The sequence below is a fragment of the Carcharhinus amblyrhynchos genome, chromosome 2 (genome assembly GCF_965287045.1).
Source record: "Carcharhinus amblyrhynchos chromosome 2, sCarAmb.v2.hapA, whole genome shotgun sequence".
Taxonomy (NCBI): Eukaryota; Metazoa; Chordata; class Chondrichthyes; order Carcharhiniformes; family Carcharhinidae; genus Carcharhinus; species Carcharhinus amblyrhynchos.
The window spans coordinates 69040072-69067672 of NC_137325.1; the positions used below are offsets into that span (position 1 = coordinate 69040072).

Consider the following 27601-nt stretch of genomic DNA (forward strand, 5'->3'; position numbering starts at 1 on the left):
TAATTCTTTTAGCAGTCTGTCTGCACAGACCTGTTGTTATTTCTTACCATGACAGGTATTGTGTTGCACAAATGGGACATTGGCCAGCAACGTCATAATCACAAGTACAGATAAACTGCTAATCTGCCACATCATTGGATCGTAAGGTAAATCTACCACCTATTTTAGTAATCTCTCCTAATCATGTTATTTTTGAAATTACAGCCTGAAAATTAGTTTGCACTTAGCTGTTGTTTGGAGTTACTGAGCAGTGATGTATGGTTTAGTATTCCTTTTCCGTCATTTATCGGATCCTATCAAATCGCTGTTCAGGGTGAGTAACTTCTATATACCACAGTGCTGAATGTATTACACTGGTAACAAGTGAAACTAACAATGTAATAGATCTTTAAAGGAAAAGCATATTATAATGCAAGACTCATACTCACAGATCTTAGCCCATTTTAATTAAGCATTGCAGAGGCAGCTTGCTACTTGTCACTAGTTAGTGTTGATCTACCATTAGAAATTGATGACAGAACACAGTCATTTACCAGCTTCAGTATGGATGTCTGAAGGATAGGTCACGTCTAACTAATCTCTTTGAATTTTGGAGGTCGCTCGCATACTGAATAGGGAAATGTCTGTGGATTTTATCTATATAGATGACCAAAAGGCGTCCAAGAAGGTTTTACTCAAGAACATTGGCAAAAATGGAAGTGCACAGAATTGGAGATGACCTTGTAATATGGGATGTTAACTGGACTGGAGACAAATTTCAGAAAGTAAAGGTTAAGGAAATGTACTCTGATTATATGGTGGAACGTCCAAGATGGTGCTCCCCAGCAATCCATCCTGAGGTCTTAGTTTTTCACCACACATGTATTAATGACTTGAATAAAGGAATACAGAGGTGTATATCCAAACTTGCAAATGGACACGGGGTTAAGGAGCACTGAAAGTTGTGTAGATGGGAGCAGGTTACCAAGGGATATAGATAGATTAAGTGAGTCTGCACAACTACTGTAAAGCAGAATGTGAAAATATCTGCAATCATACATTGTGAAACCAAGAAAGCCGAAAGAGAATATTTTCTTAATAGGCAAAGGGTAGGAACCATACTGAAGGAAAGGGATATCAATTCTTCATGTACAAAATCAATAGAAGCTAATTCAGAGATGCAGAAAATAATTTAAATGGCTGATGGACCATTGCTCTTTATTCTAGAGCTTACAGTACTAAAGGGAGGAGCTGCGCTTCAATTGTACAGAGCATTAAGGCTACATTCTGGAGTTCTGTGTTCAGTTTTCAGAATAAATTTCCTGAATATATCAGGATATATATATTGGTCTTGGAAGCTCAACTGTGCAGGTTTACCAAAATAGCAGGCTTGGAGGATTAAATTATAAGGCTGGATAAATTTGACTTCTATTCCATTTTGTATAGGAATTTGAAGGACAATCTAATCGAAGGTCGTATAATAATTAAATGATTCAAGAGGGTAGCTATCGAAAAATCATTTCATCTGCTGGCCGAATTGAGAATAAGATGGCACAATCTTAAAATTTAAGATGGGCCAATATGGAATGATTTTTAAAAGTATGGTTATCAAGGAATATGGAGCAAAATTGAGCAAATGGAGCAGAGCCAGAGAACTCTGCAAGTTTGGATATACACCTTTGTACTCCTTTATTCAAATCATTAATATATATGTGGTGAAAAACTAAGACCCCAGGATGGATTGCTGGGGAATACCATCTTGCACCTAATTGATAGGGAATTCCACCATAACCCACTAATCAGAGAGCATTTTCTTTACGTTTACTTTCTATCTTTCAGCTCTAATCCAGTTAACATCCCATATTACAAGGTCATCTCAAATTCTGTGCACTTTCATTTTTGCCAATGTTTCAGCTGTGAACTTATTGATTGGAAAAGCAGGCTAAAAGGATGGAATGGACTACTTATATTCCAAATGAATCACTGCATAGAACAAAGAACAAACAAATTAATAGTACAGGAACAGGCCCTGCGGTCCTCCAAGCCTGCACTGACTATGCTGCCTGACTTAACTAAAAGTCTACGCTTCCGGGCACCATATCTCTCTATTCCCATCCTGTTCATGTATTTGTTATGATGCCCCTTAAAAGTCACTCCCATTTCCGCTTCCACTACCTCCCACAGCAACAAGTTCTAGGCACCCACTACTCTGTAAAAAATCTGCCTCGTACATCTCCTTTAAACTTTGCCCCTTAAACTTGTGCCCCCTAGTAATTGACTCTTCCACCTTCTGACTATCCACTCTGTCCATACCCCTAATCTTGTAGATTTCTATCTGGTCGCCCCTCAACCTCCGTCGCTCCTGTGAGAACAAACAAAGTTTCTCCAACCTCGCCTCATAGCTAGTGTCCTTCATACCAACAACATCCTGGTAAATCCTTTCTGTACTCTTTCCAAAGCCTCCACATCCTTCTGGTAGTGTGGCGACCAGAATTGAACACTATATTCCAATTGTGGCCTAAGGTTCTATAAAGCTGCAACATGGACTTGCCAATTTTTAAAGTCAATGCCCTCACCAATGAAGGCAAGCATGTTGTATGCCTTCTTGACTACCTTCTCCACCTGCGTTGCCACTTTTAGTGACCTGCATACCTGTACACCCAGATCTCTTTGCCTATCAATACTTTTAAGGGATTTGCCATTTACTGCATATTTCCTATCTGCATTAGGCCTTCCAAAATGCATTATCTCACATTTGTCAAGATTAAACTCCATTTGCCATTGCTCCGCCCAAGTCTCCAACCGATCCATATCCTGCTGTATCCTCATCACTATCTGCAAATCCACCAACCTTTGTGTCGTCCACACATTTACTAATCAAACTAGTTCCATTTTCCTCCAAATCATTTATATATATTACAAACAGAAAAGGTCCCAGCATTGATCCCTGAGGAACGCCACTTGTCACAGCCCTCCAATCAGATGCGCACCTTTCCACTACTACTCTTGGTCTTCTTTGACCGAGCCAGTTTTGTATCCACCTGGTCAGCTCAGCTCTGATCCCATGCGACTTCACCTTCTGTATCAGTCTGCCATGAGCGACCTTGTCAAAGGCCTTACTGAAATCCATGTAGACAATATCCACTGCCCTACCCTCATGAATAATTTTCATCACTTCCTCAAAAAACCCAATCAAATTTGAGATATATGACCTCCCCTTCACAAAACCATGTTGCCTCTCACTAATACATCCACTTATTTCCAAGTGGAAGTAAATCCTGTCTCGAAGAATCTTCTCCAATAATTTCCCTACCATCACCGGCCTATAATTATCTGGATTATTCTTGCTACCCTTCTTAAACAACTGAAATAAATAGCTGAGATATTGTGTTAATTTTCATTTTGGGCATCAATTTGGTGCTGGATGGACAGGGTCACTGTGCAATTTTCCCACATGACATCATAAGAGGCTGAATCATTCAGATAGAGGTTGGACCTCATTATCCTACTATGGGCAAACAGATACCCCAGTATTGCAGAAAAGAAAAAAAAAGTACATTAGCAATGTGCGCTTTGAGATTATATATGACCCAAGAAAGAATCCCATGATTCTCCAATGCAATAAAAATTCCATGGCACTATTTCAAAGGATACCAAGGGAATTCTCCCTCTTGTTCTGGCCAATACTTATTTGTCAATGTCATGAAAATATTAGGTCATTTTTATAGCAGTATTTGTGGGACTCTGCTGAACAATAGATTGATACACTTCCTACATTATAACAGTGATTGCACTTCCTCACTACTACACTGGACTACCAACTGACATTTTGTGATCAAATCAAACGCTTAGGACTTTGCTTTATAGCTTATCCAAATTTCTGTTAACACTACATCCTACCAATCACCCATTGCCACCTGTACTTGCTCATCTACTTTTGTTTCCAATTCCCCATCATGTTCAAATCACTTAACGTCCTTTCCTCTGCTCTATCCCTGTAAGCTTCTTCAGCTTTGCAACTCCACAACATCAAGGTCTTGTGCGCATCTCCTAATTTTACTTGTTCCATCACTAGTGGCCATGTCTTTAACTTCTTTGGTTCTAAGGTCTGAAATTTTTCTTTTTCAATACTCTAAAACCTGTCTTTTTGATAAAGCTTGTAAGGGTGTGCAATTTAGTCACAGGTTTAATGTCGGATGGCTTTTTGTCTGAGTTACAGTCCTCTGATGAACCTTGGCACATTTTACCAAGTTAAAAAGGCACTATAAAAAGAGTAGAGGCACTCAAGGTGGTGCCAAAAGATTTACAAAGATAGCAAAATTGAAAAATATTTATTAGAAAAGATCTACTTCTGTTGGCAAGAACTCAATTTCCAAGAAAAGTAACTTACTTCGAATTTGATCTCATCGACCTGTAACAAAACTGCATAAACATCTACATTACTGGCACCAACAACCAGTTTAAATGGCTTATCATAATTGGTGCTGCTAAAACCAGTGTGGTAATCAGTCCAGCTTTCAAGCTGTCAAAGGCACTTTGACACTCCTTTGTCCTCTCAAATTCCTTGCCTTTCTTTAACGAGCTGTCAGGAGAGCTGCTACAGTGCTCAAATTGGAATGATCTGACAATAGAATCCCCTGATGCTTATATACCACAAAATCTTGTTTTGTCTCAGGCACTGGAACCTCCCTTGGAAATTTGAAAAATCTGTCAAACGTATGCTGAGTTTTGTTTATAATTTTTTCCTTAATTAATTTAAGGGAACCTCTCATCTCATGTCCATGCAGTAAAATTTGAATTGCTTTATCCTAATCATTAGAATGTTGCTAACAATAATGTTGTTTATGATTGTCGAAGATAAGCTGAAGACAGAAATTGTGATACTATGTATTATTTCTTTGAACATTTGTGATATTTTGTTTGAGCTCTCATTCAATTGTATTTCTTCAGGTAGTCCCTATCTTGTAGAAAATTTGAACTAACTTTTCCACTATCATTTTTGCTGTATTTTTTCCAAAGACACCGTTTCAGGAAATATTTTCAAAACATTCCAAATTGTTAAAGGATATTGATTCCCAATTTGGGTTTTAATTTGGGCTCCTATATGGTCTATGAAGATCCTATTAAATGATTCTTCAAAAGCTAGTGTCAGAATTAAAGGTTTACGTTAAATTAATGAATGAGATTTCTGCACTACCAGACACAGGAAGGACGGAATTTTCCATTTGTTCACGCTGAAGGGATTCTCAGGTCCCACTGCAGTGAATGAAAATTTGGCATTCTCACTTGCAGCAGTGGCAGGGTAGGAACAGCTAGAAAATTCCAGCCAGTATGTCCAGCAAGATTTAAGTTTGTCTTTATGCTATCTTAGCCAGTAAAAAATGATTGAGTATTTTAGCCTGCATTTTCCTATAACCCAAGTGATCTAACATTGGAATTGCGTGAGCCCCTTGTAAAATGTTGTTACGACATTCAGATGGAAATACTACCTGATGGAACTACAGCCCTTTCCTCATCAGCTGGTATTTTAAGTGATCTTTAAGTCCCTTTGGAATTTGTTTTTCTGAATTTGTTTGATTAATCTGAAGAATTATCTCTACCTCATCGATAAATTCTAAAACTTTGCTTTGCACTTGGACTGTTTGTCACTTGTCTTTTCCCCAAAGTTCATTTTCCCTCAAGATTATTTAGGCATTCCTATTATTGTAATAGAGCTTCCAAATAATTTGCAGATATTAGCCTTTAGTGTGTCCAATTTTATTGCATTGAAAAAAATACCATTTTATTTGTATCATTTTTAGGCTGTAGTTGTAAGAAAAAATCTGTATAGGTTAGTAAGATTTTTAAACCATTAGACATTCAGTTACTGATAGAACTACCAACATTAAGTTAAATGACTTTAAAACAGATTTATTAGCTAACCAGAAAGCAGTTTACATACCTATGAAATGCAGTAAGATATTTAAACAAGTGATTATGATTTAAAAGCAAATATGCTGATACTTTCAATGTATTAATATATTTTTAAGAATCATTGTTCACTTTTGCTAAAGGCAGTTTGCTGCAAGGCATCATGGTAAAAGGCATTTGGGCAAAGCCACATTCTAAGGGAATACTAAAGCCTTGAGAATATGCAAGTTTTATCAGCAGAGTTTTTAATGGAGAGAACATTTAGAACACAATCAAATTTTATGAGTAGGGTTTATTCACTGTCCAGATAAGATAGATGTATGCCCAGATGTGGAGTCGTGTGTTAATCTGGTTTCACCTAATTCATATCCCTCCCTGAGACACCCAAAACTGCGCTTGAAACTGTTGCCCAGTCGCAATTTTGCTAAACTGATCACTTAAAGTTATGTAACTTGCCTATTCAATTAACTACTATCCCAATAGCTTTGTAATGTTTTCTTCACAAATCTGAAAATCCTTATTTTCACCCTCTGCCATGCACTGAACTCAATCTTCTGTCTTTTTACTGTGTCTATGTCCCTGGTTTACTGCCATTAGATACCAGCAAAGCTTTTTTTTTACTTTGGGTCTTCTTCCACAGAATTACTGAACTTTTAAACATCTCTTCACTTTCAGGGGTTGTAAAACCTACATTAAAATATATTTATGCAAACAAGCCCAAAAGCACAGCCCCTTTGGTCAGGAGTCTATCTGGGCTTCCCAGCACCAAAGTCCACAAAAAAAACTAAATGATTTGGAACATATTTTACCTTACCGAGTAAATATTCAACTTTAAAAACATGTTGTTCATAACACCTGTTATACTAGTCGATACCAGTTATATCTGGTAGGTTCAATTATTTAAAAAACGTTCAGAAAGTATCAAAGGCCTATCTAATTGTAGTAGCAACCACTGGAGATCAATCAGCAACTAATCTGAAAGTATTTGATGATCCCTATAAATAGTACCGGTGGTCTGGGGAGGTGAGGTGAGGGGAACCTTCTTGCTACTGAATACATGCTTAGTCATAGTGATTAGCATTAACTGAAGTACTGAGCTCCAGGATGGCAGTGCTGCTGTCAAATCAGCTTTACAAGTTAACTGACATCATAATTTGTCTACTCTGCATACTTTCAACAGATGCTCACTGAGCGTGGGTTAATGCCCTCACCAACATAAAATCTAGTGTGACTTGCATCAGAAGTGCAAGCATTTCAAAGCCACCATTTTGGATCATTAAGGCCACAAATGGTAGTGCCCCAAAGATGGGCACTATGCATTCAAATTTTGTGCCATATATCTTGCTCCCTCAAATCTGTAAAATTGTCAACTAAACAAAAATGATCATTTTTTTCTTGATTAAAGTATAATAATCCTTTCTTGACTCACATGTTGCTTTCTGCTTGGAGCGGTGAAAAAATTGTATTTAATAACTGTACATTGTTCTTCAAAGAGAACGATGTGCAATGTAAATATAGCAACAGATTAAAACAGCACGGGGATTTATATAATCAAAAATGACATTCAAGGTTAATATTAAAAATACTCAAACACCTTGCATCATTTTTGACATTCCAATCTTGGTACATTTTCAAAACAAGAAGTTCCTAATATAAATAGCAGAATGTTACGATCCTGTCAGTGGGGACAGAGCCCGAAAATGTGGTGAGCTGTTCAAAATTCCATTGACTTCGACAGGACCAGCAGATCCCGCTGGCAGGAAGGGCTGTAAAATTCCTCCTGAGATTATTGAAAAAGAACTAAAGAAATACACAGAAAAGTTCCTGTATCATTCATTAAGATGAAAAAATACCTTCCATGTGTGGTTCATTTTGACAATATGTTTATTTAAAGTATTTGGATTTAAACACTATCTTTTCCCCAATAAAAATAAATCTCTAAGGCAAATGGAATTTTTAAGTGTAACATTCTATACTAAATTACTTTGAACAGTTGCTAGGGTATAAAACCTACTGTACAGTTTGATTTACAGTTTGGTACACATTAGCAAATCATTTAGAGGCCTGAAGGATAGCAGCTGTGGTAGGTGCAAATTTTCTGTTGGAGCAGTAAGGAGTGCTTGCTGAGAATGGGCAATCCATATTATTAGGCCAATGTTTGCTGTTCAGATTTTTAAATGGAGAAAACTTGGCACAAGATTATAACTCCAGAGCAAGGCACCAATAAGGCTGAAAAAAAGTATCAAGTTTATAGAAAACAGAGGCATGATTTCACTGGCAAATGAACTGAGGCAGGGGAAAAAGATCAGACAATGTTAGTAAGATGGAAAAAGCTAGTCTTAGTGATAGCAAATGTTGTGAAGTATCTTAAAAAAAAACACAAGACAGAGTCAGTTGCAGGGAAAGACAAGCAGCAGTTTAAATCAGTACAAGTGTGCATACAGAGGAAATGCTCCAGAGTGCTCTAAAAGGCAATTTGAAGTTAGTTTTTCACATTATTTATACCATTTTGGGATACCTCATTATTAACTCTCAACATTACATCTGTAATTGCAAATTAGTTTCCAGCATAAACATAAAATCATTTGTTCATTACATCTGCATTACAGAGGAATTTGGAAAATAATCACAAAATGATCTGAACTTTAAGAACATAAGAAATAGGAGCAGGAGTAGGCCATCTAGCCCTTTGAGCCTACCCCGCAATTCAATAAGATCATGGCTGATCTGAAGTGGATCAGTTCCACTTTCCCGCTTTCTCCCCATAACCCTTAATTCCTTTGTCTATCAAAAACCTACCTACCCGTGACTTAAATATATTTAGCAAGGTAGCCTCCACCACTTCAACAGGCAGAGAATTCCAGAGATTCACCACCCTTTGAGTGAAGAAGTCCCTCCTCAACTCTGATCTAAACTGCTCCCCCCCCCCACCACCCCCCCCCCCCCCCCCCCCTTATCTTGAGGCTATGCCCTATAGTCCTCCTATCCTTTCTAAGCGGGAAGAATCTCTCTACCTCTACCCTATCCATCCCCTTCATTATCTTATACGTCTCCATAAGATCCCCCCTCATCCTTCTAAACGCCAACGAATACAGACCCAGTACAAACAACGTCCACAGTTTATTCCAAAAACATGCTTCTCTATTCTGATACTTTGCTGCTGTGTCATCATCTGAAGTTAAGCAATTCAGTTTACTACAGCATAATTCATAGTTCATTCATCATAGGCAGCACAATGACACAACTGTTAGCACTACCATTTCTCAGTGCCAGGGACCTATGTTTGATTTCCAACTTGGATCATTGTCTGTGTGGATTTCCTCTAGGTGCTCTGGTTTCCTCCTGCAGTCCGAAAAACATACAGGTTAGGTGCATTGGTCACGCTACATTCTACCTTGTGTAGCTGAACAGATGCCTGAGTGTGGCAACTAGGGGATTTTCACAATAACTTCATTGCAGTGTTAATGTAAGCCTACTTGTGATAAATAAATAAACGTTAACTTATCATATTCTGACCCACAGGTTACATTCCTTTAGCTTATTGTGGACTGACCTATTGGCTGGTCATCAACTATCTGGCCTGGCCAAAAGGTCATGTTCGTTCTAATTTTGTTTTTTAAGACTGCAGACATCTTTAAATTTTATATCTCAAACTTATCCAAGCCTTGCTGTTCCTATGATGCATTTCTATATACCACTTCAGCGAAGATCTGCGTTCAGAAGCTCAGTGAAGTGTAACACTGGCATTGCAAACAGATTGGGTTAGTCCAGGACAGTACCAGGGGGAGTAATGAAGTTGGTAGCTGGGATGCAGTGCTTGGAACAGGGATCAAAAAGAACAAGTTCAGTCTTTCCAATACTTCATTGGAGGGAATTTCTGTTCATCAGCTCCTGATTAGCAGGCTGATAATTTAACAACAGCAGAGGAGTTAAGAAAAGCAGTGACGAGGTAGAGCTGAACATTATCATTGTACATGTGAAAACTAACGTTTCAGTTTTGGATGATGTTGCCAAATGGCACCAGAAGTAATGCTGCATGAACAGGGAAAGAGCCATCATGAGCGATATTCTGACTATGATTACACAGATAAAAATGGAACTAGATGAGTGTAGTCCCACCCAGTTGAACTGGAGCCGAGACACATTGGAGAAGGATGGTATGGCCAACCATGTCAAAGGATGCAGACAGATCAAGAAGGACAAGTAGGAATTGTTTAACTTTGTTAATCACTTAGGTTGTCATTCGTAACTTTGATAAAAGCTATTTTGGTACTTTGGCAGAGGCAAAATATTGATTTGAAGTATGCAAACATGAAGTTCCAGGTAAAATGGGAATGGATTTGAGAGGTGAAAACATGTTCAAGGATGCTCAGAGGAAAGGGATGTTGGAGATAGGGTGGTGGTGTGCAAAGAAAGGATGTAAAGGGTTTCTTTGAGAGGCAAGTTTGCGAGAGAACAAATAAAGAGACAAGCAGATGATGTTGAGTGGTCAGCAGTTTAGTGAGATTATGGTTGAGGGAGCAGGAGGTGGGTCACATGGAAAAGCACGGAGAAAGAATGAGATGAAAAAGGAGATTAGAGAAAGATACAAGTTCAGGGATAGAGCATGAGGAAAATTTAGAGGAAGTTTGTTCTGGTGGGTTAGTGGAAATAAGGGAAACAGTAGTCAACTGATTGGATGGTCTTGGTCTTAATGATAATGTCCATGATTTCCTCCCACTTATTGATGTGTTTGGGGGGAACATTCATTAAAGTTTATTCATCAGTGTCACAAGTAGGCTTACATTAACACTACAATGAAGTTACTGCAAAGATCCCCAGCACCTGTTTGCGTACAAATACACCGAGGGAAAATTTAGCACGCACCTCACCAGCACGTCTTTCAGACTGTGGGAGGAAACCAGAGCACTGTTAGAAAAGCCATGCAGACATGGGGAGACTCTACACAGTGACTCAAGCCAGGAATCAAACGTGGGTCCCTGACACTGTGAGGCAGCAGTGCTGACCACTGTGCCACCATACTAAGACATGGAACAGGATTAAAGAACATGATTTGCTTTAGAGAAAAGGAATCAGGGATTATTTTTGCAATATGGGGATGATAGTGGTGTTGTTGTAATGTCACTGGACTAGTAATCCAGCTGTCCAGGCTAATGCTCTGGGGACATAGGTTCAAATCCCACAACACCCAGCTGGTGGCATTTATAACTCAATAATCTTTTAAAAAAAGTCAAGAATTTAGTCTCAGTCATGGTAACCACAAAATTATCAATTGTTATTTGAAAACAAAACAAAATCCATCTGATTCACTAATTTTCTTTAAGGAAAATAATCTGCCATCTTTACATAAGAAATAGGAGGAGTAGGCCATCTAGCCCTTCGAGCCTGCCCCGCCATTCAATAAGATCATGGCTGATCTGAAGTGGATCAGTTCCACATTCCCGCTCTCTCCCCATAACCCTTAATTCCCTTGTCTATCAAAAACCAATCTACCCGCATCTTAAATATATTTAGCAAGGTAGCCCCCACCACTTCAACGGGCATAGAATTCCAGAGATTCACCACCCTTTGAGTGAAGAAGTTCCTCCTCAACTCCGTTCTAAACTGACCCCCCCCTCATTTTCAGGCTGTGCCCTCTAGTCCTGCTATCCTTTGAGCGGGAAGAACCTCTACCTCTACCCTATCCATCCCCTTCATTATCTTATACGTCTCTATAAGATCCCCCCTCATGCTTCTAAACTCCAACAAGTACAAACCCAGTCTATTTAGTCTCTCTTCATAGTCCAACCCCCTCATCTCTAGTATCAGCTTAGTGAACCTCCTCTGCACTCCCTCCAAGGCCAAAATATCCTTGCGTAAGTGCGGCGACCAAAACTGCACACAGTACCACAGTACTCCAGCTGCGGCCTCACCAGTGCCCTGTACAGTTGCAGCAAGACCTCCCTGCTTTTATATTCTATCCCCCTCGCTATGAAGGCCAGCATTCCATTCGCCTTCTTGATCACCTGCTGCAGCTGCAGACTGGGTTTTTGTGACTCATGCACAAGGACCCCCAGCCCTCTGTCACACGCTGCAGCTTTTCGCCCTTTAAATAGTAATCCGTCGTACTATTATTTCTGCCAAAGTGGATAACCTTACACTTGCTAACATTGTACTTCATCTGCCTGGTCTGGCCTGGCCTACATGAATCTCCAGATCCACAGTAATGTGACTGTTAACTGTCATCTTAAATGACCTGGTTCACTACTCAGTGCAAGTGCAACAAATGCTGACCTTGCCACAGACACACACATCCCAAAAATAAATTTTAAAAGTCCAGGATGATCCTGGAATACTGAGTAGCTCTAGCAGCAGGACACAAAACCTTTTATCTGGTCCAGCCAGCTCTGACAGTGAATGACAACTGATCCCTAAGTTTGCAACACTTGAGGGAACAAAGATGGATGTTTTATCAGGATAACGACCAGAGTGAGAGATAGTAACGATTTTAATGAGGACCAAGGCAGCAAAAGGTGAAGATGTGGTTGAACAAATCAGCAGCTGTGGAATTTTTGTGGTGAGTGGAGAGCCAAAGGCTAGATAGTTGGGATTTTAAAAGTACAGTTGGAAATTAATTCCTTATACAATCAGAGACTGACATACTACAGCAGTCACAACTGATATGGCAAGACTGCAGAGCTTAATCCTGATCATTTGGACATAAGATTGCTTGCATGCATGCTGCAGAGGACTACTCGTGTACCAGTGTGTGTTGTAGCTTCCCCAGGTTAACATCCATTTTTAGGTATGCCTGGGTTTATTACTGAATCAGGTTCCACCACTCTTTCAGGCAACGCATTCTAGATCCTAACAACTCACCACAAACAAAAAAATCTTATCTTGCCCTCTAATTCTTTTGCCACTTATCTTAAGTCTGTCCCCTCTGGTTACTGAGCCTTCTGGCACAGCTTTTCCCCAATTTACACTTACGATTTCTGTAAAGACTGATAGCTTTTAAAAAGAAATTTAAACTTCCAGTTAGTAGCTGAGGGCATGACATACCAAAATTTCATATTGTAAGATTTCTACTGCAACACAAAATTCAAAGCACATTTGACTGAACACTATTTGAGACAACTCATACTTTAAGTCATAACCTTTTTACCTTTGGCATAACTGAAAAAATACACAAGTACACTTTACGCTGTCCTTTCAGTCGACAATCAATTCTTCCAGAATCAATCTACAGTAGTTCTTAGCTCCTCAGAGTTTACTTCCAACCTTTGTCTTTCCTAGTCTGGAAACTTTTATGGTGCATGTTTTCCTGGAGACTTTTACCTCAAGCTAAAGATAGGCAAATCGTCCAGCCTTGTTTTAACTCTTCACAAATTTGGTCTTCTCCATGCAAACCCCCACTTACATTCTTGCACAGTGAACCATACATCTTTTCGCTGCCTCTAGCTGTTCTCCTTCTCCCAGGATCTTCATAGACTGACTGCATGTGAGTTTTCAGTGATATCTTAGAAACACTTACTCTCTTCAAGCCTATTTACATGGCAACATGAATCACATGGGTCTTATCTCCAGGTAGAAATGCCTATTACCTTTCCTTGAGAAACCAACTCTTTCATTTTGGAACTAAATGATCAGTTTAAGACACAATTGTCTACAACCCAAAATTTTCACCAATTTTCTGGGACTTGAGGCTTACAATCCATACACTGTTAGCACACAGACCGTTGCTGTTGTCTCCAAGTGCAAACACCTTACAGTCCCTTCTTCCCAGCAATTGAATCTGGGCCTCTTTCAATCTTTTAACAATCAAGCCATCCAGGCTTTCTGTCAAGCACTTCAGAACAAGTCACATGATCCTCTTCATTTGACCTTAAATCAAGGGTTCCCAACTAAGTTCCATAGAATGCCAAGGTTCTGAGAGAAGCATCCAGAGATTCCTCAGAAGCTCTTTTTCCCGTAAGATAGACTGTGAGCGATGCAATGTGAGGGGACCATAGATATGTGCATAACATGTAGCTGGTGAGTATAGTTCAATACATATAGCTAGAAAAACAGTTCGTATATATTTTTGTGTTTGCACCTATTTCACAGAATAGGAATGTTTGGGGTTCCTTGATGTTCTTGAGGTGATAAGAGGATTTCCATAGCTGGAAAGATTTAGAAAACCCTGCCTTAAAGAGACAAGCTGACCCTTCATAATTTTCAACACCTTTTGTCAAATCTTCCTTTAAGAACTACTCTAGGCTCTCGTCTCTAAGTGCAATTGAAATAAAAAAAAAAGTCTTGAACAGAATAAATCCTCACATAAGACAGCTAACAATTTTCTAGCAAGTTTCAGGAAAATAAAAGCTGCAGCTAAGCAACATTCTGTGTTTGTAACCACTATACAATCACGCCTACAATACAAAACCAACAACTGATCTTAAAGTTCTAAGGTTCAAATTCCTGAGCAGCAAAGGAAAGTAATTATGGAATAATTGATTGTTGACAGCCTCATATAACTATTGGTTGATGCTGTCAAGCTTCAACCGAATCAGAAACGAATTATATTAACAACCTGAGGCACAGATTTAGCAGTGGAGAATCAGCAAATATGTAAGCATTCCTTTAAAATGACATTGGTTTCCCGCTATTTAAACAGCTTTGCTTTGAACGGATGGAGGAAATGTTGTTCTTGACATCAACTTAAATCATAAGAAGCAACAGCCAGCTTCTCAGCACAGTGGTTAGCACGATGCGTGCACAGCCTGCACATTCTTCCCGTGTTGGTGTCCTCCATGCGTCCCAGGCTCCCACAGTCGAAAAGTGCTGGTTAAGTGCATTGGCTATGCTGAATTCTCCCTCAGCGTACCCAAACCGGGGTACCACAGAACGTGGTGACTAGGGGGATTTTCACAGTAACTTCACTGCAGTGTTAACATAAGCCTACTTGTGACACGAATAATCTAAAACTTAGTTAAACAGCTGGACTTCGAATGGAAGGAGAAATTGTAGCTCTTGCTCCAGCTCAGGACAGCCACCTTCTCTCAACGTACTTTCCCCCACAAGCTCCACTCTGGTCTCCTCGGGCAGCGCGCTCTGCAGTGGGCGGGGTTAGTCGACGGTTGCTCCGTCACGATCACGAAATGGACGTCAGCCTGGGCCGGCACAGCCTCTGCCAATCAGAAAGCCATCCCGCGGTCAGTAGTTTAAAAAAAACGTCAGCGGCGCTAAGATGGCGGCGGTGCGGCTGTTCCGGAAAGAGTAACGGTCAAAATTAAAACACAGAGCCAGGGTGCCCTGCGAGTGACGCGATCGCTGGGGGGGCCGGGGCTGCCGATCTATTTGTTTATCGCCGCCGCCCCTCCCTCCCCCCGACTCACCATCTTCGGAGCCAGTCAGCCAGACAACGAGGATGTGCTGCTGCACGGCCGGCTGACAGCTCGGTGTGGGAAGGATGAGCCAAGAGGTGAGAAAAGAGGGAAGGAAGGAAGAAGTGGCGTGGCGGGTCGGGTGCGGGATGATAAAGGGGCGGGATGTTTGTATGGGGCCGCTGGTAGTTGCCTGTTTGTGCCCCCCCGGGAGGTTAGTACCGATGTTGACGTTTCACCACCGCCTCCCGGGGCCGTTAGTGCTCGGTACATCACAATCAGTCACGAGGGTGGGTGCGCGCGAGCGAGGTCGTCCTCCATTGTCTGCAGTCGTCCGCCACGCCCATCAAATGGAGGCGGGGGTTGGGGTGTGAGAGGAGTGGGGGTACCTGCAGTATCGGCAACTCCACATGTCTCCATATCGGTGCTACCTATTGCTGCATTCCCAGTCGGGCTGCCTCAGGGCACTGTAGGCATCTCCCGTCTCCTGAATCAGGTTGCCTAGTTGTATTCGAACGGTCGCAGTAGATTACAGCTTGGTGAAGTAAGGTGATTATTTTGTTTAATGGCCTGAAACACTTAACAAGTTGACACGTTTGGACAGATGTCACGCATTGCGTCCCTTGGTTTTTCACTCCTCTTCCTTCACTTGGCTTCATGTCATTTCCATGTCAGGTGTCTTCTCCGAGTTTCTTTCCACCTTGCGTTGTATCTGATGGATTTTAAGGTTATTGCCAAGGTCAGTTGAACGAATATCTGTCTCTCTTTCTAGAAGAATCTATTCTTGCGATTTCGTAATCTGGGCATTGGCCCTCACATCCGACCACACTGGTTAAATGAATGTCCGTGTTATTTTAATGCCATTTCCTTGACCAAAATGAATAATTTGTGCTTCATGGGGCATTATTTTTCCATCTCTATTAATGGTGTGTAGGGACTGTATTGGTTGGTATCAAAACTGACTTCTTTGCTTGTATATTGACCTGTGATTCTATATATTAATTTAATGATTCCAAAATAGCCAAGTGGACTTATTTGTCATTGTGGTTAAGGGGTAAATCTGTCTGAAGAAATGAGATACCGTTCACATGACATAAGGGTATATGCGTGTGAAATATGATTGTTTCAGATTTTCCACATAACTGTACAAAATTAATGTATGATGAGTTTGGTTTGATAAATTGTTGATCTTTTGTCTGTCACGTTTATTGTTGCTGTCTAATTCTTTTTGTAAAGCATTGATGTAGGTTTCTACTTGGAAAAATTTAACAAAATGTTATTGGTCTTATTTCTCATGTAAAGCAAACTACATGTTACAGTATTTCTTATTGTGCTTTTTGCTGTTTAAGTGGGAGATCATTGACTAACAGGTTTATATATGGAAAGTTATTAGAACTGAAGACTGACAAGGCCCCTGGACCTGATGGCTTGATTTTGAGGGTTTTAAAATAATTGGCTTTTGAGATAATAGATATGGTCTTCAAAATATCCTAGATTCTGAAAAGGACCCTGCAGATTGGAAAATGGTGTATGTAACACCTCTATTCAAGAAACGAGGGAGACAGAAAGTATGAAACTTTGGGAAGTTAACCTAACATCTGTGAGAAAAATGTTACGAGTGTTAAGGAGGCAATAGCATAACGTTTAGAAAATCATAATATAATCTGGCAGGGTCAACATGGTTCTGTGAAGAGGAAATCATGTTTAACCAATTTATTAAAGTTCTTTGAGGAAGTAACAAGTGGGGTGGATAAAGAGGAACTTGTAGATGTGGTGCATTTGAAGTTCCAAAAGGCCATACCACCTAGGTGGCCATACCACCTAGGTTGCTCATAGTTTAGGGGTTAACATATTACCATCGATAAAGAATTGGCCAACTAACAAGAAGCAGAGATTAGGGATAAATGGGTCACTTCTTTGTTGGTAGACTGTAACAAATGGAGTATGGATAACTATTGAGCCCTCAACTTTTTGTAGTCTCTTTCAATGACTTGAATACAGAGATCACATTTTTGGTGTATAAATTTTCTGATGATAGAAAGCTGGATAGAAAAAGAAGTTGTCAAGAGATCATATAGAGGGATATAGGTTAACTGAATGGGCAAAAAATTATCAGATGGAGTATAACGTGGGACCTCTTCCCTTTTGGTGGTGAGTATAGAAAAGTAGTATATTTTGAAGAGAGAGTGCAGAACCTTGGGATCTGGTTGTCCTGGCACATGAATCACAAAAAAAAGTGTGCAGGTACAGCAAGCGATCAGACGAGCAAATTGAATGCTGGTGTCTATTGCAATGGGAATCAAGTGTTAGTGTAACTGTAATGAGTCTTAGTGAGACAGCATTTGGAGTAGTGTGTGCAATTTTGGTACAGTTAGAAATTGTCCAGAGGAGATTAATTTGACTGATTCATGAGATTGAGAGGTGTTATCTTATGAGGGAACATTTCCCTACTGGAATTCCCTACTGAAGAAAGAGGTGATTGTATTTAAATGTGTGAGCGTGGTTATCGTGAAATGTGTCACCTTGTGGTAGTCTAGAATTAAGGGAGAAGGGGCACAGTTGAAAAATTAGGGATCTCCCATTAAAGACTGAATTCTTTCCCCCAGAAGGTGAAATTCTCTTCCCGAGAGAGTCTTAGAGACTGGATCATTGAATATGTATTCAAGGCTTAGATTTTTTGATTGACAAGGGTTTTGGGGGTAGATATGAAAGTGGAATTTAAGCCATGATCTTATTGAATGGTAGAAGAGGCTTAAAGAGCTGATACTTCCCAACACGTGGTTTTTATGATCTTTTGTGTGTATTTGTACATGCATGTTTGTCTGGTATCCTTTTACTGTTGAAAAACATCCCAAACTGCCCAAAATTGATCATCAGACCAAGGAGGGAAACATTATAAGTGAATAAAAACTTGGGTCAATTTAGAAGAGCATCTTTACGAAGGAGCAAGAGGTCATGTGGTTTGGAGAGAGATCTTTGAAGGTACGGCCACCAGTAGCAGGGCAAATGGAGTGGTGGATGTACTAGGTTGGAGGGAATCAGGATTTTTGGAGGTTTTTAGGTGTGCTAAGGATAAGGCCACAGAATCCTTTAAACAAAGAAGAAAATTTTGAACTTGTGGTATTGATAGACTAGGAGCAATGGCGGTCAGGAAGCATAAGGATGATGGGTAAATGGGACTTGGCGCAGGATTAAATATAGACAGTGGAGTTATGGATGAACTCAAGTTTTAATAATGAGAAATGTCTGTCCAAGAGAGCTTTGGAATAGTAACATCTGGAAATGATAAACAGGGACAAGGGTTTCTTTAGCAACTGGGCTGATGGAGAGGTAGGATGTTAATACTACAGATTTACATACAACCTCTTTGTGATGGAGGGGATATGTTGTTGGAAGTTAATGGGTTTGAATTTCTGTTTTTCATATGCTTCTCCAACCATGAGATTGGATATGGTGTATAAAAATTGTTGCAACTCAAACCTTTCTTTGCTTTAGGTGCTGTGTGATCCACCCCCAATGCATTTTGGTATGATTTGTACAGAATTGAGATTAATCAAATTTTGCAATTTGAAACTATTTTATGTTTGATAATAACTTCCTATCCTATTGATGTATTTTTGATATGGTTGAGAAAGTTCAGTTCTGTGTTATTTTTGATAGGGTACAGCTTTTTCCAGTATCTGGAAATTTGTAAAGAATGCTGTGAAAGTAAGTTTTATATGGACCCCTAAAGAAAGTCTCTAATGCTGTTGACTAATCAAAATTCCAGTGCTTTCTTCTACATTTATAAACAAGCCTTGGAAAGTTTTCACCTGACAGTGACCATGTTTTACTCCTTTGCTTTTGGTTGTCAAATAGGAGGCAGAGAGTGGGGGTCAACGGGTGCTATTTGGATTGGCGGATGGTGACTAGTGGAGTGCCCCAGGGGTCGGTGCTGGGGCCTCAGCTTTTTACCGTTTATATAGATGATCTGGAGGAGGGAACCGAGTGTAGATGTCGAAATTTGCTGATGACACCAAGATTGGGGGAACGGCAAATTGTGCGGAGGGTGTGGAGAGTCTGCAGAAGGATCTAGATAGGCTGGGCGAATGGGCCAGGAAATGGCAAATGGAATTTAATGTTGGCAAGTGTGAGGTGGTCCACTTTGGTAGGAAGGACTATTACTTGCAGGGCGAAAAACTGCAACAGACGACGGTGCAGAGGGACCTCGGGGTCCTTGTGCATGAGTCGCAAAAACCCAGCTTGCAGGTGCAGCAGGTGGTCAGGAAGGCGAATGGGATGCTGGCCTTCATAGCGAGGGGGATTGAATATAAAAGTAGGGAGGTCTTGCTGCAGCTGTATAGGGCATTGGTGAGGCCGCAGCTGGAGTACTGTGTGCAGTTTTGGGCGCCGCACCTGCGCAAAGATATTTTGGCCTTGGAGGGAGTGCAGAGGAGGTTTACTAGGCTGATACCGGAGTTGAGGGGGTTGAGCTATGAGGAGAGGCTGAATAAACTGGGCTTGTACTCGTTAGAGTTTAGAAGAATGAGGGGAGATCTCATTGAGACGTATAAGATGATGAATGGGATGGATAGGATAGAGGTGGAGAGACTCTTCCCGCTCAAAAAAGACAGTAGGACTAGGGGGCACAGCCTCAAGATAAAAGGGGGGGCGGTTTAGAACGGAGTTGAGGAGGAACTTCTTCACTCAAAGGGTGGTGAATCTCTGGAATTCTCTGCCCGTTGAAGTGGTGGAGGCTGCCTCGCTAAATATTTTTAAGACGCGGGTTGATGGGTTTTTGATAGGAGAGGGGATTAAGGGTTATGGGGAGAGGGCGGGAAAGTGGAACTGAGCCACGACAGATCAGCCATGGTCTTATTGAATGGCGGGGCAGGCTCGAAGGGCTGGATGGCCTACTCCTGCTCCTATTTCTTATGTTCTTTGTCAGTACTTATTAATGTGGCACTGTGGCTTTCATGTTCTCCTGTACCGGTGTGCTTTAAAGTTAAATGTTGAACTAAATATGGAACTTGGTGTCACCTTGTGTTTTGTTTGCTGAGAGAATAATTTGTACTGTTGTGTAAATAGTCTCGTGTTGTCTTTGATTTACTGATTTTTTTAAAAAAATTTTTCTGCTGAACTGAGAAGCCATTACACAATGCTTGTTTCAATCAACTTCATTGTCAGTCGTCTGAACAAATTTACTTCCCTGCGTATATCAGTTGTGTACATCACGTTTAAAGCATATGGGAACACCAACTGATACAGCGTCTTGAATGCAGGAAAATGTCCCAAGGCCATTGATTGCAGTGTAGTCAAACAAATTAGACACTCAGTCAGAGATATTGGGGCAAGTGACCAAAAGTTTGAAGATTTTAAGGCATGTCCTGAAGGGGGGAGGTGTAGGGAGGGAATTCAATAGCTTAAGGCAGTGATGGGCAACCAAGTCTGAGTGGGCCACATGAGTAACAAGATTTAAATCAGGTTTGTTATTAGCCATGTCCCCATGAACAAAATAAAATATGTTTAATACATGTCAAATATTTCATGACAAATTATAGAAAATGATTAATCATTTATATATTAGAACTATCGTCAACTTCAAATGGTGAAAACAAAAGAAATATTTACACTTTGGAGACAGAGGGATCTCACATTTCTCACAGTCAGTGCATCTCATTTCATAGAATCATAGAATCCCTACAGTGCAAAAGGAGGCTATTTGGCCTGTTGAGTCTGCACTGACCACAATCCCACCCAAACCCTGTTAATCTCCCTATCACTTGCACGGTCAGTCAACCTAACCCGCACATCTTTGGGCTGTGGGAGGAAACCGGAGCACCTGAAGGAAACCCATGCAAACATGGGGAGAATGTGCAACTCCACACTGACAGTGATCTGGGACCCTGATGCTGTGAGGCAGCAGTGCTAACCACTGTTGCATTTCACTTGTTTTATGTTTATATAACTTCAGTCATTCCAGTAGGAAAAATGCTGCATGGATGGAAATCAGCAGATTGTAGATTCCAGGGCAGTAGTCAACAAAATGCCTTGTGGACTGCTTGTGGCCACCAGACTGCGCCAAGGTTGCCTACCATAGAGTCTTGTAACTGCCCCAAGCTGTGGACGAAATAAAATGGGGGATGTGCAAAAATGTGGAGCATGGCAGTATTATTGACTGATTGCATTCAATTTTGTGATCATAGATTAATATATTTTTGCTATTGTTACTAGTTGACAGCCTTGTTTGTGAGTTGTAGCCAATGTTAACACCAGGTTTATGGATATCACTTTACCTGCCTATTCATTCTGATATTTATCACTGTGCATTGATGAAAGTCTCCAATTCAAAATTCACTTTGTTTTCTTTAAATTCTTAATTGCCTCACTTTCCCCTAATCCGGTAACACACTCTAAACTCTCTATTGATCTGATTCTGAGCTCTTGTCAGTTGATAGCATCACAAGGTTCTGTGTTCAATTCCCACTCCAGGGCTTGAATGCAAAATCAAGGCCGACTCATTGCAGTATTGAGGGAGTGCTGCATTGGCAAAAGTGTCATCTTTTGAATGAAATGTTAAACTGAGGCCCCATCTGTCTTGTTGGATGGATGTAAAAGAACTCATGGCATGATTTTGAAGAAAATCAGGGGAATTATCTCTGGATGAAAGCTTTGACAAAGGGTCATCAGAACTCGAAACATCAGCTTTTCTCTCCTTATATATGCTGCCAGACCGGCTGAGATTTTCCAGCATTTTTCCTTTTGGAATTATCTCTGGTGTCCTGGCCAGTATTTATCCTTGGAACAATTTCTCACAAGACAGAATATCTGGTCATTATCCTATTGCTGAAGTTGCTGAGCACAAATGGATTGCTGAGTTCCCTACATTGCACAAATGATTGCACTTCAGAAAGTACTTATTTGGCAATAAGGCACTTTTGAGGTGTCTGGTGCCCTCTCATTGTCTCTGCTGTGCTTTCAGATAACTAAGTTTTATGCATTGAAATTCTTTCCCGAAACCCCTTCACATCACCACCCTTTCTTCCTTTAGGAGCTTCCTTAAAACCCAAGGTGTTAACAAAGCTTTTCATCTGTCCCTCTAATACCTACTTGGCATCTGTTTTTGCCCAATTTATATCTGTATGAAAGTCTCAGGATCCTTTTCTGAAATAAAGACACAATATTCAAGCAAGTTACGGGCCTAGATGTAGTATTAAAATGTCATTAGTTTGATTTTAGTGTAGAATTTAGTTTGCAAAATGTTATTTTAACATTTCATCACGTGCTTTTTGTTTTAACTGTTCACTTTCTTTTATGTTTGAACAGTGTGGAGATGGTGTACCTAGCTTCCATTGGCAGATGTGCAGGAAGAATAGCATCAGTGAACTTTGATCTGAAGATCACCAGTTTGGAATATAATTAGAAACTGTGATTGTTACCAAACCATAGGATGCTGTGAGACATATAAATAGAGTACTGTTGATAACAAACTGCAAGACTAGGTGTTTGTAACATCTTTTTATACAAAAGAACTGACAGCATTTTTTGTGGACATAGCCCATGTTTTTGCAACCCTCAGGTATTGTTGATGAATATTCAGTTAAAACTGAATATTTGTTTTCCTTTTTAGCTATGAATCACCCAGGAGCAGTATTACTACTTAAGAAAACTGGGGTAGTGCACAGGGTCAAGTGTTGATTGAACAATATGATAGTGTAAGTTCACCACTTGAGTCTGCATCAGATCCATTGGGATAGATTTTATGGGCCACCTGTTGGTGGGAAAACAGGCAGGAGTGTCACGTCAGTGGCATACTTGTGGCTGCCCACCTGCTCCCCTACCCCCACTGTAAAAATGAGTGTTGAGATGTTCTGTGAGCCCCCAACTCCCGCCCTGGCTTCGTTCCAAACTACTGAATGTCCAGGTCTGTTGCTGAGCGTCACCTCCTTGACCTACTTGTAGTACCACCAGTAGCCATTCCTTTTGGTGCTGTCAATGTGCAGAGGTGCTGGTCTTCAGTTGGCTGATAGTTCTGAGGCAGGACTTCCTCCTGGAGAGGGACAGAAGTCCCACTTCATACTCATTGAAGGGCCATCGTGGTCAGAAAAATTATTGAGCTGAGCCAGATAGGTGTAGGCAGGCTTGTCCCTGACATTTATACTTGGGTGTGGGCAGCCTATCTTTGGTATGTAATTTGCCCATGTTGTTAAGGTGATATAAAATTTGAGTAACTAGCTTTAAATTATGTACAGCATTTGGATGAGTCGTGTATCATTTTGAAATACCTAACAAGTAGCAACATGCATAATCTGTCTATGTTTGAAAACATTTAAGGTGAAACGTGGCACATACAATCAAATAAACTTCTCAGCCAACATTGATCTCCTTTGCTTTATGTTTATCAGCTCCTTTGAGAGTAAGTAACTTTAATTGCAGCATACAGTCAATTTAATCTTCTAAAATTTTGAATTTTCAGGTATTATGTTGGAAAGTTTGCAACATATTTGATTCATAGTGGCTCTTTATTTTCTGGCTATTTTTACAAATTCATAAGTGTGAAACATAGGATTTCCACTACAGTTTGGTTTAATATTGTGCAAGTTTTACATGTGGGGCTAAATCTTCTGGGATTGGTGATCACTGTCAGACTGTTGCACCTAATTTCTTACACAGTACTGGAGTTTCGCATTTATCGCCCAGACTTCTGAATTGGGCCTCCTCTGAAAAGTGGAGTGCTGCTATTCTGGGAATCTTTGTAGTCTAGGAATGCTAGGTGAAGCAAAGCCACGCCTCCTTTTTAAAGCATTGCTGGGTATTTTGCTAAGTCTTCACTCACTAATGCATTGAAAAGCTTTGGGACATTTAAACAACTTTTTAAGTAAGTATGAATGAGATGGGTTAGGGTGGCAGCTGGGCAGAGTTGCAAGGTGGGTGGGGGGGAAGGTTTCAGGAAGAGTTGGAAAATTGCTTGGGGGGGGCGGTTGGCATCAGTGGGGTGATGGACGTGGGGGGGGTGGTGGAGGAGGAAGAAGGGAAATCAGTTGTTAGTTTTTTTTCCTGCCTGACATTGCCTGGGTAACTATCCAGGGAGTTGCTCCTGGACTGGACTGTCTCCTCATACACTGGAGGAATCGTGAAAGTGAGACACTGTCTTTTGCAAAGATCAGTTCCCCAACGGTTTTCAAAGAGGCATTGGATCATTATCAGAAAATGAAAAATTTGCAGGGGAATGACACAAAATGAGTTGTTGTTGCAGAGAGCCAGAACACAGACACAAGGCAGAATGACCATTTATGATTATAAGTGAGTTGGAGGCGGTGCTCGACAGACTGGAGGGGGCTGATTGTGGACAAGTCGCCAGGACCGGATGGAATGCATCCGAGGGTTCTGAAAGAAATGGCGGAGGTGATAGTGGATGCCTTGGTGGTTATTTTCCAGACGTCGCTGGATTCCGGGGAAGTGCCGGAAGATTGGAAAGTGGCTAATGTTACGCCGTTGTTTAAGAAGGGTGCCAGGCAAAAGGCAGGGAATTATAGGCCGGTTAGTTTAACGTCTGTTGTAGGTAAAATGTTAGAATCCGTCATCAAGGAGGAAATAGCGAGGCACCTTGAGAGGAATTGCTTGATAGAGCAGACGCAGCACGGTTTCATTAAAGGGAAGTCGTGTCTGACAAATTTACTGGAGTTCTATGAGGATGTGTCTAGGGCGGTGGATAGAGGAGAGCCGGTGGATGTGGTCTTTCTTGATTTTCAGAAGGCGTTTGACAAGGTACCTCAAGAGGTTATTGCAGAAGGTCAGGGGACATGGAGTTGGGGGTAGGGTGTTAGCGTGGATGGAGGATTGGTTGTCAAATAGGAGGCAGAGAGTGGGGGTCAATGGGTGCTATTCGGATTGGCGGATGGTGACTAGTGGAGTGCCCCAGGGGTCGGTGCTGGGGCCTCAGCTATTTACCATTTATATAGAAGATCTGGAGGAGGGAACCGAGTGTAGGGTGTCGAAATTTGCTGATGACACCAAGATTGGTGGAACGGCAAATTGTGCAGAGGGTGTGGAGAGTCCACAGAAGGATCTAGATAGGCTGGGTGAATGGGCCAGGAAATGGCAAATGGAATTTAATGTTGGCAAGTGCGAGGTGGTCCACTTTGGTAGGAAGAATGGTAGGAAGGATTATTACTTACGTGGAGAAAAACTGCAGCAGGCGACGGTGCAGAGGGACCTCAGGGTCCTTGTGCATGAGTCGCAAAAACCCAGCTAGCAGGTGGTCAGGAAGGCGAATGAGATGCTGGCCTTCATAGCGAGGGGGATTGAATATAAAAGTAGGGAGGTCTTGCTGCGGCTGTATAGGGCATTGGTGAGGCCGCAGCTGGAGTACTGTGTGCAGTTTTGGGCGCCGTACTTACACAAGGATATTTTGGCCTTGGAGGGAGTGCAGAGGAGGTTTACTAGGCTGATACCGGAGTTGAGGGGGTTGAGCTATGAGGAGAGGCTGAATAAACTGGGCTTGTACTCATTAGAGTTTAGAAGAATGAGGGGAGATCTCATTGAGACGTATAAGATGATGAATGGGATGGATAGGATAGAGGTGGAGAGACTCTTCCCACTCAGAAAGGATAGTAGGACTAGGGGGCACAGCCTCAAGATAAAGGGGGGGAGCGGTTTAGAACGGAGTTGAGGAGGAACTTTTTCACTCAAAGGGTGGTGAATCTCTGGAATTCTCTGCCCGTTGAAGTGATGGAGGCTACCTCGCTAAATATTTTTAAGACGCGGGTTGATGGGTTTTTGATAAGAGAGGGGATTAAGGGTTATAGGGAGAGGGCGGGAATGTGGAACTGAGCCACGACAGATCAGCCATGATCTTATTGAATGGCGGGGCAGGCTCAAAGGGCTAGATGGCCTACTCCTGCTCCTATTTCTTATGTATTTATGAATCCTCAAGTCTCTGACTCTAATTCAGAGTTGGGGACGTTTTTTTAGAAGGTTCTGGACACAGGGCCATACCCATGTCCAAAGACATGTAAATAAGATGGATTGGCCAAGTTAAATTGCCTGTTTAGTATTGGGGAGATTAGCAGGATAAATATAGGGATAGGGTCTGAGTGGGATTATTGTCAGTGCAGACCTGATGGGCCGAATGGCCTCTTTCTGCACTAGAGGGATTCTGTGATTCCATCAAATTGGCACTTTTTGAGGGGTTGTTTGGTGCATTTTCCTGGATGCCTCTGAGGTATGACCATCCGGAGATCAGAAAATCTGGGTGTGCTAAACTGAACACATTAATTGACAAATCTTAAGTTAAATAAATTGGTGTTGTACCTACAAACTTGATGAGTAATTTTTTGTTTATTTAACGTGAAATGTAGGCAGAGTTTATGTTGCTACAGTGTTGCGGAGCACGTGTTCTTTCATGCTGTCAAACCCAAAATATTTTTTACTTTAATGTTTTGAGTATGTCCAAAGATGTATACAACTATGCAAGCTTTACCAATTAATCTAATTTAAAATCTATCAGTTAATGTGTTCAGTTAGCAGAGTTGAGGTTATTCAACAAGTTTGTGAAGTAGGTGATTTTGTTTGGTAATTTAGTGATTATAGTTGGTCACAATTTTAGTCTTTGGTGATCTTTCATTGATGACATCCACAATTCTATTTATTTTAGTTGATGATTTAGCACTGGTTACCCTCAGGGATGATTTAATTGTTTTTAAAACAAACAAGAATTCAAACTATATGCTGTAATTTTGTCTCCAGTAAGTTAAAATTCCTAATGGCAGGGGGAATGGAACACTCCCAGAAAAGAAGAATGTAAAATTTTAGGCTATTACAGGAATGCAATATCTGGTAATTAAGAACAACAATATCAAACTGCTGTTGGAACAGTTTATTTTTAGGATGCAGCCTTTTCTGCTATCAGGACAAGTAGTTCAAGTTTTCAGTTTATTCACTTTAGTCACAGTATTAGTAATGCTGTTGTTTGATGTGAATTTAATTTTGATTTTTAAAAAAAAGCATGCAGGAAAAGTAAATGATTGCACGCTACACAATATCAGTGAATGTTCCCTGAAAATGTTAAAGTATGCAAGGAGGATAAGGAAATGGAGAACAAAGAATTCTCAAGAGAGCTCAGATGCAGTGGGTTGAATTGCTTTCTAGCTGTAAAATTCTTTGGCAGTTGGGACCATTTTGGACACTCAATTTTAATTTTCTTTTAAATTCTCAGTTACTTGAGTATGACTTCAATTTGGCCTTGCCAGAAAATTTGTTCTCATAACAGGAAAAATCAATTAATGTTACTTCTGTGCTGGTGTTTAATCATTATGGATGTACCTGTTAATTGCTATCTGTAATTTTTGTTCCTTGATATTAACAGATGTGTGTAAACACATGATGAA

At 40.7% G+C, this 27601-nt stretch overlaps 1 protein-coding gene across 3 annotated transcripts in view; it reads left to right on the forward strand.

Annotated features, from left to right (window-relative positions):
• The first annotated feature begins 212 nt into the window (after nt 1-212).
• Nucleotides 213-27601, forward strand: part of snx13 (sorting nexin 13) — a 172340-nt gene continuing 144951 nt past the window's right edge. Inside the window, exon 1 of one of the 3 annotated variants that reach the window (XM_080207214.1) lies at nt 213-313. In XM_080207214.1, coding sequence (XP_080063340.1) covers nt 254-313 — 60 coding nt within the window. In that variant the 5' untranslated portion in view covers nt 213-253. Of the gene's footprint in view, nt 314-15074; nt 15332-22770; nt 22792-27601 lie in introns of those variants that run through there. The other 2 variants (XM_080207234.1, XM_080207243.1) reach the window with 2 other exon arrangements.